The following is an 11,250-nucleotide window of genomic DNA, read 5'->3' as shown; positions in this document are numbered from 1 at the left end:
GAGACAACTGACGTTTAAAAACCAAATGCACCCAGACAGTATTACGTTCTTGGGTAATATTCACAGTGGACATTAAAATGTTGTTTGGTTCAATTTTCTTGTCCGAATCATTACGTTACACGCGGGCCAAACAAAACATTGCTCCCGCTTTGCAGCAGCAGGGCGCAGGCACTGCATGTTATTGTTTAATGTTTCCATTTATGTTAATTTTATTTAATTGTAGTTTTTAAATTACTGTCTGGTCATTAATGTGTTTACCTTACTATCCGACTCCGGATAAGTGGTTAACGATGGATGGATATTACAAGACTTGATAACTGCATAGGCTACGAAATGATTATTTTTACAAATGTATTGTAAGGTGTTTCTAGAACTATACATGCACAGTTAATAATTGATAGGCAGCATGTGTGCTCCTTAGCGGCTTATAACTCTGTAATTATCAAATGTTATACAGTGTGTAGCCTATAGGATTAGAGGTATTTGGACATTACTTTGGGCAAATGCAATTTAAAGGTTATCTTGATCGATTACAAATAAACCCTAACTACAAATCCCATGTACCTGTTGGTTGCCGTGGAAACGCCGTGTTGTATCTCCACAGGCAGGTCAAGTGTAAACACGGGTTGCTCATTATTACCCTCAGTTAAATAGCGTGTTGCTGAGTTTGTCGGTAATTTTTTTTAATACGCCAACATTAAATCAAGGTAGGTTCATAACCGGTTCATAACCGGGAACAGAAGGTATTCAATTGTGTTTCTATACAAAATATAAGAACTGCAACAGTTTGTGGCCGCTCCGTAAATTACTGGGTTATGACAGCAAAACTGTGTTTGATTATTCGTGATATACGATGTTAAAAATATGAGGCTTTTTGTTTTTCAAATGAATTGCGTATGATCTTCTAATTTACGATGAAGTCACTGTCCTTCAACAGGTGACTGAAATAGAGACGATTATGTATGGAGCTCCAGTGGATTTATCTTTCAAAAACATCTGCAGTTTGGAAGGTATACACTTATACACATATTTATAATTGTACTGTATTATGTTTATTTTTTATTATCTTTGCCTTTTAATGATGGTTAGCAAAAAATGAAAAAGCCTGTAAGATAGCTTCATGTGGAAGACAGTAATACATAAAAAGGCATACATGTTCAATTAAGCAGGGTTAACAACCCACACCTAAAGACACAATATCTATGTTTATATATTCTATATGCTGTTTTATATAGTTATCTATACATATATCTATGTATATAGTTTAAAAACGTAAGTTCAATGGACATTGACATAGACACAATACATATACAGTTGATGCCTTGGAAACAATGTTCACCATATAAAAAAAATGTAACGCAATAAACTATTCAATTCAAAGTAGGCCTATATTTTTCCCTTTTCTTTGGTCTCAGGTGCATGGACTGAAGAACCCAGCAGGGGTCTGCGGCCTTTAAAGAGAAATTCAGAGATGAAGTACCCAAGCTGCTCTCTACGTCTCAATAATAACAACATCCTCGACCTCCTCGACCTCCAGAAGACGGTTAACTACTTCCTGGCCGAGCCTTCACAGCTCGCCTGGCTGGACCTCTCCTTCAACAGCATCTCACACATAGATAAAGTAATCTTCCTCTTTCCTTGGATTAGCATGTCTTCTTTCTCCCACAGTAGCCTACATCTGCAATATGTACATGTGTGTGCTTGTGTTCCAGGTTTTGTGCGAGCTGCGTGAGCTGCGTGTGTTGTATCTTCACGGCAACAGCATTTTCATTCTCTCAGAGGTGGACCGGCTGGGAGCACTACCACATCTACACAGCATCACTCTGCATGGAAATGTCATAGAAACCAACAAGGCTTACAGGTGGAGAGTTTCTTTGAAATGTACCCCAAACACATTCTGCTTAGCTGTATGATGATCCTTTTAATGATCAGTCATTGTCGTGTGGTTATTTATTTAAAAAACTGAGTGTGAATGAATGTGCAAAGACATATTTTTCCAAATCTTGCACTGAACTTTCCTTTTGAACATATTTCTTGTACTATTTTTATAGTATCTTTTTCATTTTCCTTTTATTTTTACTGTCATAGTCTATATTTATATTTTTGATTAAGCAGTACTTTCCTGTCATTGTATTTTATTTGTATACACTTGATTTTTATCGGATGCACCAAAACACCAAGGCAAATTCCTTGTAAGTGAAAACCCACCTGGCAATAAACCTTATTCTGATTTAACAATATACAACTGCTGGTGGTTTGCTGAGTGAGACTCAAATACTTGGCAAGCCTGTAGGTGCTCAGCATTGTAACAGGTGCTTAAATGCACATCAAGCTCATGTTACAGTTCATATTCCAGTCTGCATAGCAACACCACAAGCGCACACACAGAAAGAGAGAGGGGCTGCTGGTCAAAGGTCTATTCTAATGAACCGGGTTCTCATAAATCCTGTACCTTTTTGAATCATTTGTATTTAAATGTGTAACACCAGAAAGGGGAAATAAGGTTGGATTTCAACATTCAATTGTTGCAAGCAAAATGTATTAAAACGATTTAGTGCGTGTGCATCAATACTTGTTGTTGTCCCTTTAGGAATCGTGGGATTTCTGCTCTGCCTCAGTTGAAGACGATGGACTTCAGTGCTGTGACCCAACAGGAGCGAGTCATGGCAGAGATTTGGCATCAGAGCAACAGCCGCATCAGAAGCAACAAGTCGTTGAAATCATAGTTTCACCCAAATGTCCTGTGCCCCAAATCCATTGCTATAATCATTTCTAAAACATTGTTTGTTTGAATATTTATGGTTAAATCAGCACTTTTTTCAATGCTTTTGTCCAATTTCTTTGATGGAATTAATAGTTTGGGCATTAACATACTGCTGATGTGCAGCCACTTCACGGGTATAAGTAATAAGACAAGAGTGCTTATGTTGAACATCTTTAATGAGATAATTAAACCAAAAAACAAACAAAAACAACAAATTCTTAAAACTTTCTGGTGCTAGCCTAAGATATATCAAACATGTCAGGTAGTAGAACACATTTGAGTAACAAAGAAAACAGAAACAAATGCCAAAAACCCATTGCAAAAAGCTCAAATCAGTTGCGTGGTTGAAGTAATCACAGCCTTGCAGATCATCCCTTTAGAGACTGCTCCCTGCACACGCATACAGTCATGTGCTCTCCTCCAAAGAGCAAATAAACATTTTAAAACACAAATAAATAATCACAAAAGGTCTCGGATCATTTTATCTGTTTTGGTACATAGGTTGTTAGCGCTCCCCCAAACTGCTACAATGGTTAGTTCCTGATTAATATGAGCAACTCAATCATATTAGTCTGCAGCGAAAAGCTTTGCTTAAAAGCTAACAATTGCAGGCCTTAAAAGGGTTCTTCCATTTCATAAAAACATTTGTTATCACTACTCAAATCTTAGCCAATCCTGACCAATGAACTCTCTACAAAAAGAGGAACTTCATACAACTCGTGTTTTTATGATCAATCAGAAAATTCTGTACAAAGGCGGCATGAATACATGATTAATGTCCGTGCACCCTCTACCTGCCCGCCCTCTCATCGCTGTATGCCTCGTCCGCTATTAAATATGTGAAGTTCTGGGATTGGATTTAAAGAGTTTGCCAGATACATTTACTCAGTGCTATTAAAAAAAAGCAGAGGACACATTACTGTCTGTCAACTCAAAACATTATGCCCACCCAGCATCCCCCTGCTTATGTTCGCATCCTCACCCTCCAGAGCACACCAACCATAAACAGGTCAATTTAGCCTCAAATGGAACAACAGATTACCCACTGGACAACAAATAACCAACTATTTACTGATTATGTTTGGGTGGCAGGCAGACATGGTTGGTGAAGTGTGACACCAGATAACTGGGTTGTGTGATGCCTAAAGTCTCTGCAGCACACATCAGGACTGTAGTAGTAAACCGTCTAAATTATAGTGACATCTTGCTGACATATTTTCTTTACTTGACTATTTCTGAATGTTTTCCCAACAGACAACAGAGCTAAAGGCATATTTAGTGCTACCTTTATGCCATATTGCAAGTTTTTATCCTGGTGAATGGCTAAAATACCATTGTACTTGCACCTACGGTACTGTGATCATTTTAATTCTTCCATGACAGAGATTTCGTATTTCTCCATGTTCCAGTGAAGATTGTATACACACCAATAGCTTATGCATTGTGCCAGAAATCCTTCAACTCTATCCCAGGTGAATACACTGTACATCCTTCCACGCCTTTATAACAGTCTGTTTGCCTGAGTGTACAGGCGAAGGGAACAAACTAAATTGAGTAAAATTAGGGAGATCAACAAGTAGGATGAATTATGATTTTCCAGCTGGTTCTGACTGAGTCTGTGATCCACGCATTGCGTACAGAGGAGTAATTGTTGTAAATAAAGGAGTATACCCCAATGGCCCTTCTATAGTAGACCATCTTCCCTTGCCCATGCTGATTTGTCACTGACCCACAATTATGTACACTAAATTAAGACGGCCATAGGGTGCAATCCTACATCGTTTCTGTCTTTATAGCAGTTAGAGACAAAGCTAAGAAGCAGAAAGGACTGAGATGCTTTAATAAATGGTGGGCTTGTGGGTGTTGATGCAGAAGTGACATAAAAGAGAGCGTGATGGGAGAAACAGTATGCAGGCCATGGTAGCAGAATCAGGGAATAGCAAACTGGACCACCAGTTCTTCTTTAGCATCCACTTTGATTTGTGAAATTGCACTGTAAGCGTACGCTGCTATCTTGGATATCTGCAAAGAAAAAGAGACAGTGTTCATTTAATTTCAAACCTTTATTTATCCAGATTGTCCCTTGAGATCATAGATCTCTTTTTCAAGGGAGACCTGCAATGCACCTGCAACCAGCAGTGTTTATGTCGAGTGTGAAAAAAGATACAATTCACAGTTTCCATGTGTAAAGACTAGCCTACTGTGTATGACCAACAGAATGTCTTTGACACAAACCGTTATAACAGAAAAGTATAAGATATCCTTCAAATCTATTTTCAGCCACACACCCCCACACACTGAAATACCTAACAGCTACATGTTGCATGCCAAATGTCCCTCTGATGTTAAATCTAGCCAACAAGGAAGCACACGACAAGAAGCAATGTGGGGGGTAGAAAGACATGCCAACATTTCACCCGTGTGCTAGTGTTTGATTACCTGTTGAACATCTGAGTATGGCACCAGGTCACTTGCAAGCACTTGGTGGGGTTGGCTGGTGAGGGAGGGGAGAGCGAGAGCTTTCCTCTGGGGCAGACTGTTACTCAACACAGCCAGCTTAGTACTGAAACAAAACAAAAGCTGTATTATCAAAGCTGTAGGAAAGAGGTTTGGTTAAAACACAGTTTGTCACCTTGAAGCTTAAAGCGGATTGTTGTGTCCTCAGAACCTCCAGTTTAATCTGCACCTGTATTTTAGACTAAGCACAGCTGCTGTGTTTGGCAGAATTCTAGCCACTAGATATCATTGTACCTAGGGATGCACCGAATATTCGGCCACCGAAAATTATCGGCCGAAAATGGTTAAAAAGGCCCTTTCGGCTTTCGACCGAAAGGGTTTTAGCACCGAAAAAAAATCACCGAATGTCAGAACAGGCTACGTTGGTAACCTAACGTGTTGTTGTGATGACGTAATAAAGACGTGGCGACCATGCTCGCGGCTGGCTCACAGGGGGGGGAACATTGACCTTTGTCATCGAGATTGCCCTGAGCCTTTAACAAATCGTATTAAATAATCTGATGACAGACTGTAAACAGAATAGCTGACATTTTAACAAACTAAATAACTCAGTTACCTCTAATCATTAACCCATGTTTGTATCATGTAGTTAACTCCGTGTGTTGCTGCTAGCATACATAACACCTGACGTGGAAACGTTACTCGTGGATGGGGCTACAGAGCTGCTAGAAAGACGGTCGAACCCGGTACATTCCTCCGTCTGCATGCGGTGCACTTTTGCTAAATGTTTAGACAAATTGCTCGTGCTTACATGCTAAACTCTTATTGCACTTATGGTAACAAGTATTCTCCACATCGAGACGGGTAAAGTTTAACCACACCTCGGAGCGCGTTCTCTCCGCCATCTCCGCAGTGTGCTCCGCTGCATGTAGCAGCTGCGTGTGTGTAAACTGCCCCGCCCCCTCGCACACAGACGGGGGAGAGAGATCTCGTCTGATCGAAAATACATCATAGACGCATTTGTTGTCTTTGCATATTAGAAACGAGTTGGCGACACTAAGACTGCGATATCATGTTTTTTAGCAATAATACATGACATATATAAATGTACTGTATGCATTCAAAAGTGCTGAATAAATGTTTTATGGACCCATAATAGTGATTATTATTTAAGTTAAGTTTTGCCATAATCATGTCTATTTCCATAATCAGGTAGCTGAACAACATTGGTAAAAAATGTATACATTATATATATATATATTTCTATTAGGGCCGGGACTTTAACGCGTTAATTAAGATTAATTAATTACACAAAAATTAACGCGTTAAAAAAATTAACGCATTTTAAATCACACTTATTTTTGCACCGCGGAACGTTTCTCACTGGATGAGTTTTAGGCGTACCGATTATACTGGAGCACCAACTAACGTTCATGACTTCAGACAACAACAAACCACAGTGAACAACAGTGGGAAATGTTGTTTTAAAAAACGGACGGATGGAAGCGTCGATAAGAGCACGGTTGTGTGCAAATTATGCAAAAAGCAATTCGCATATCACCGCAGCACATCAAGCCTCAAGTATTACCTCAATGCAAAACATATAGCAGCTAGCGTGGAAGCTAGCGTGGAAGCTAGCCTCTTTTATCGCGTTCACACCATACAGTCTATGGTTCACACCAAAAAGAGCCGGTACTAAAATTAGTTAATGAGAACCTTTTTACCCCCACGAAAGTCCCTGCTAGAGAGCAGAGAGCTGCTAGAGAGCAGGGACTTTCGTACGGCTCTCTTGTGAGAAAAGAGCTATATTTCTGATTGGCTGGGCGGATTGCAAACCACGCCCCGTAAAACTCCCAAAAAGTTTGGTGAAGCCGCCATTTTATTATCCTCGCATTAGCATTATTAGCATTAGCATTAGCCCAGCGCAGAAACGCAGAGAGACTAACTTATGGCAACACAAAATAAAACATGGGAGTGGTGGAGATGAGGAGGTGTCGGCGTTCTGGCGATTTACTCGGAAGGCTTCAGTAGAAGCTGCTGGGACTCCCAGCAGCTTCTACTGAAGCCAGTCCCCAACTCCGGGGACTTCCGGCCGGGGACTTTGGGCGGCAGTATACGCCGTGAAGTGGTTTGCGGCCTGCCAGTAAACCCAAAGCAGAAGAAGAAGAAGTGACGTCAGCGGCTTCATTTGTTCTCATGAACTAAGTTCTCATGAACCTTTGTGGGAAAAGTACTGCGGTGTGAATGCGCCTAATGGTATACTAAAATCCATGTGAAAAAAATTGCTTCTCACTGTTCTCAGGTCAAATATTTATATGCGATTAAAAATGCGATTAATTTCGATTAATTAATTACAAAGCCTCTAATTAATTAGATTAATTTTTTTAATCGAGTCCCGGCCCTAATTTCTATTAATCATTTTCGGCCTTTCGGCATTCGGCCAACTGTTTCCTATTTTCGGTATCGGTTTCGGCCAAGAATTTCCCATTCGGTGCACCCCTAATTGTACCTGAGGTTTAAGTTAAAGTTTTAAGGGCATATGCCTACGCTTTTTCATTGTTTTGTTTTTATGTAATTACTTCCTCCATTTCATTCTCAAGTCCTTGGGTGGGTGTTGGAATTTTAAAACATTGTTTTCAGTTTCATTCTCAACCGAAAAAACAGGAAGACAGCAACCCGCTGGACAGTATTCCTAACGAGAGGAAGAGCAGGACACAGTAGGACTGAAAGAGAGACTAATGGCAGGCACGTTTCAGTAACTTCCCCTCTTTCAGGGCTCTCTTCTTTTCTGCAATTTCCTCCACAGTTGGACGGCTGATCACGCCCATACCCATACAAGGAAAACAAAATGGAAAACTGCAGAAACCAACAAATACTGCCTACTGCTCAGTCACATACCTGTATTGTCTAGCTTTGTCCATGTATTCATGCTGCTCCATCATGACAGAGTCAGCTGCTGAGACATCAATGATGTTCCTGACAGAGAGGAACAAATGGCAGTTTCATTAAAAGGAGTGTATGAATAACTGCTTTATTATTAGGAAACATGCTGAATCTGGCTCGTCTGTGTGTGTGCACGAAGGACTGTCTTACTGTGCCGTCTTAGTGAGGATGGATGTAAGGAGGGCCTGCTCATCTGTCCTCGCGGAGGGGACACTGGTAGTGATCCAGTCTGTCCCATTTGGCGGTTTACTGACAGGGTCCGGGTGGGGGATCAGCGGCTTACGTTCATTACGCTAGAAAGGATGATCAGAAAAGTAATAAGTACAAACGTTTTCAGCTCATGACATTTTAATGAACTGTGTAGCAATTCAAATGTACAAAAATAAGTGCCACAGAACATTCATTACCTAACTTTAGTTTTATGCAGCATGACATTAAACATGATCAATGATTGATAAGGAATAATAAAGTACCGTTTGACCCATTACAATTATTTCCCTCATTAGATACTTTATAATTAAAGATTACTGTCAACATGTAACAATTAGATGTGGTGTCAAAGGCTTGATTTATCAACAGCACTAGCATTACATTTGTCAACAACACAACACTTATATTGTTACATTACGTAAAGCTTGAGAAAGATGTAGGCCCTTTGTACATAGCATATTGAAATAGGCAACCCTTTCACTATTAGGTTTAGGCTGTACACAATATTCATACACAAATTGTTATACAAGTGTTTTAGTTTGTTATGTGTTTAAACCAAGACAACCCATTTCTCAGAAACATTTTTCCTGAATGTTAGTAGTTTCCCTTTCCTTTTTTTTTTTTTTTACATACATACTCCCCTAAATTGCAGTAAAACTCGTAGATTAACTTTACAAATCATAAAATGTATTCGATTGTACTATTAATGCAGTTATTAAGATAACATTAATAACTGCATACGATGGAAGATACTGCATGAAGGCAGCACGGACTGAAAATAGCTAGGGTCATATGACACAAATCACATCAAGTACATGGTATCTAGAACATAAACTATTAATGGTAGTAGTCGGGAGGAATTAGACATATATTCATCTGCTGGCAAATATGGTGTTAACAGATTGGTTTTTAAAAAAAATGCATTTAAGGAAGTAACACTGATTTAACTAGCTAAACATAATGTCCTGATAATAGTAAAAATGACAGTTAATAGGTTGCCATATGTCTGCTTTTCTTCTGCGTTTGCCTTCATATCTGTCAATTATCTTTTAATCTATTATGGTTTCTCATCTATGTGCCAACTTCACAGCCTGGGTCAGGCCTTTACCGAAGGCTTTAACTAGCATGCTAAATGTGTCATATCACTATAACTATTAAATGAATGGCCGGTTGATAACCTTCTCACACATTACTCAAATGCATTTCCCGTAAAATACATTCTCGATAAAAAACAATTGAATCACATAAGTTGTTTCTTTATACAACGTAACATTTATCGGGACAGATGTAGCCGGCTAGCAGCTAACTACCTGCTCTTGTGTCTCGTTCTCGCTGCTGTAACAGCACCCCATGTCAGCGTCCGAGGGGCGAAACTACACAAGCCCGGCTTCTCCGTCAGAAACGAGCCGTGTTTATCTTCTCCAACATAAAACTGTTCTCCTGCGTAGTTTTACTTTAGCTTCATGTAAAGGTAGGAAGCTACTGTCAACAGCAGCTCCTCGGAAGAGCTATCACATGACAGCGACTCTGGTGCAACAACACAACGACCACTTCCGGTATAAAAGAAGCAGCTGCGGACTCCGTCACGTGATGGAGGATTTCTTTTTCAAAAGGAGAGTTACGTTGAAGCCAAACGTAAGGACGGAGCATTAGGAAAACCATATTTAAAAAAAAAAAAAAAAGTAAAACGATCAAATGTTACATGTAATAATACTTTAAAGTCCCAGAATGCATGCCAGTGGTTTTGGCAATTTAGGAGAGAGAAGCCCTTTAACCCTCTATGGCATGACTTTTTATTTTGGGAGGAAAAACATTTTTTGCCATGTGTTTTAGGAGCTTAGGGGTCCCTGATATTATATCAATTATAAAATGTGACCCCCCCTCACCCCTCAACCAGGGGTTGGTTTGTTGCCTCAGGGCAACAATGTGCTACGAGGGTATTGAAACACCAAGGATTTCTACAATTCAGAAGAAATAGAAAAAACAACTCTATATGAATTCAAAAGGTTTTCTTTGTGTGCGTGTGTCTGTGCGTGTGTGTATATATATTTGTGTGTGTGTCTATGTGTGTGTGTCTGTGTGCCTAACCCTATCTTGACCCTTGACTGTCCTCACTGTCAGACGGAATAGCCCTAACAGCCTGATCATGTCCCTTCTGCCCATAACAGGTTTTGGTGTCCATTTCCTGTAAATATCAGTAGATGGTAAAGTAAAAACATTGATTAGGTTTATCATTTTACAGCTGAGCACATTTGCACACTTGCATGATATTGCCTGGAAAAAAGTGGTCTGTGGCACAGTGTTGCCCTGAGGCAACGAACAACAAAACATAGTTGTAGCTAATTAATAAATACATAATAAGTCTTTAAACAATCAAATATACTTCTTTATGTATTCATGCACATGTATGTATTTTTTATTTTAAGTTGTGTACATTTATAATATGTTAAAAAGTTAAATGTATCTTACCAAGTGGTGGCCCTGAGTCCCCTGCAGCTTTGCTTGCAGAAAGGACTGCTCCACCCCAAGACAAAATGCCACACCCATATAATTCCCTCCTTTTATTGGACACCAGCATGTCAGGTGACATTGTGTATATTTAAAAAAATAAAAATATTTAGAGGGCCAGTGTGAGGTCGAAAAAAGTGGTTTGTTGCCTGAGGGTAACAGTATGCCATATAGAGGGTTACATTAAGACTTGTAGTTTGTTACTGAACTCTATAATAATTACAGTCTATAGCCTATTACCACACTACAACAAACCAAAGGCTACAGTTCTGAGGTTGTACTTGATTTGATCATTTCCATTCTATTGTAACGTTCCCAAGATGAGTCGGAGACAGGCTTGTAGTTATTAGGCTTTAATAACTAGTATT

At 39.6% G+C, this 11,250-nt stretch overlaps 2 protein-coding genes across 3 annotated transcripts; one reads left to right on the top strand and one right to left on the bottom strand.

Annotated features, from left to right (window-relative positions):
• The first annotated feature begins 598 nt into the window (after nt 1–598).
• On the top strand, nt 599–2,819 carry lrrc51 (leucine rich repeat containing 51). 2 transcript variants are annotated; one of them, XM_034199186.1, is made up of 5 exons: nt 654–707; nt 938–1,010; nt 1,416–1,621; nt 1,713–1,861; nt 2,591–2,819. In XM_034199186.1, exons 2-5 carry the CDS (start codon nt 959–961, stop codon nt 2,724–2,726), a joined length of 543 nt encoding a protein of 180 aa, XP_034055077.1. In that variant the 5' UTR covers nt 654–707; nt 938–958; the 3' UTR covers nt 2,727–2,819. The 2 variants fall into 2 exon arrangements, with proteins under 2 accessions (XP_034055078.1, XP_034055077.1); XM_034199187.1 differs by lacking the exon at nt 938–1,010 and having other exon boundaries at nt 599–707.
• Nucleotides 2,820–2,922: 103 nt separating this feature from the next.
• lamtor1 (late endosomal/lysosomal adaptor, MAPK and MTOR activator 1) lies at nt 2,923–9,967 on the bottom strand. Its single transcript, XM_034199189.1, has 5 exons — nt 9,685–9,967; nt 8,315–8,457; nt 8,120–8,197; nt 5,204–5,327; nt 2,923–4,786 (listed from the first exon to the last, which is right to left on the bottom strand). Exons 1-5 carry the CDS (start codon nt 9,724–9,726, stop codon nt 4,694–4,696), a joined length of 480 nt encoding a protein of 159 aa, XP_034055080.1. The 5' UTR covers nt 9,727–9,967; the 3' UTR covers nt 2,923–4,693.
• Between the last annotated feature and the right edge of the window lie 1,283 nt (nt 9,968–11,250).

Source organism: Gymnodraco acuticeps, unplaced genomic scaffold (assembly GCF_902827175.1).
Source record: "Gymnodraco acuticeps unplaced genomic scaffold, fGymAcu1.1, whole genome shotgun sequence".
NCBI lineage: Eukaryota > Metazoa > Chordata > Actinopteri > Perciformes > Bathydraconidae > Gymnodraco > Gymnodraco acuticeps.
Note: the sequence above shows the minus strand (reverse complement) of the source record. Positions and strands in the feature narration are given on the sequence as shown.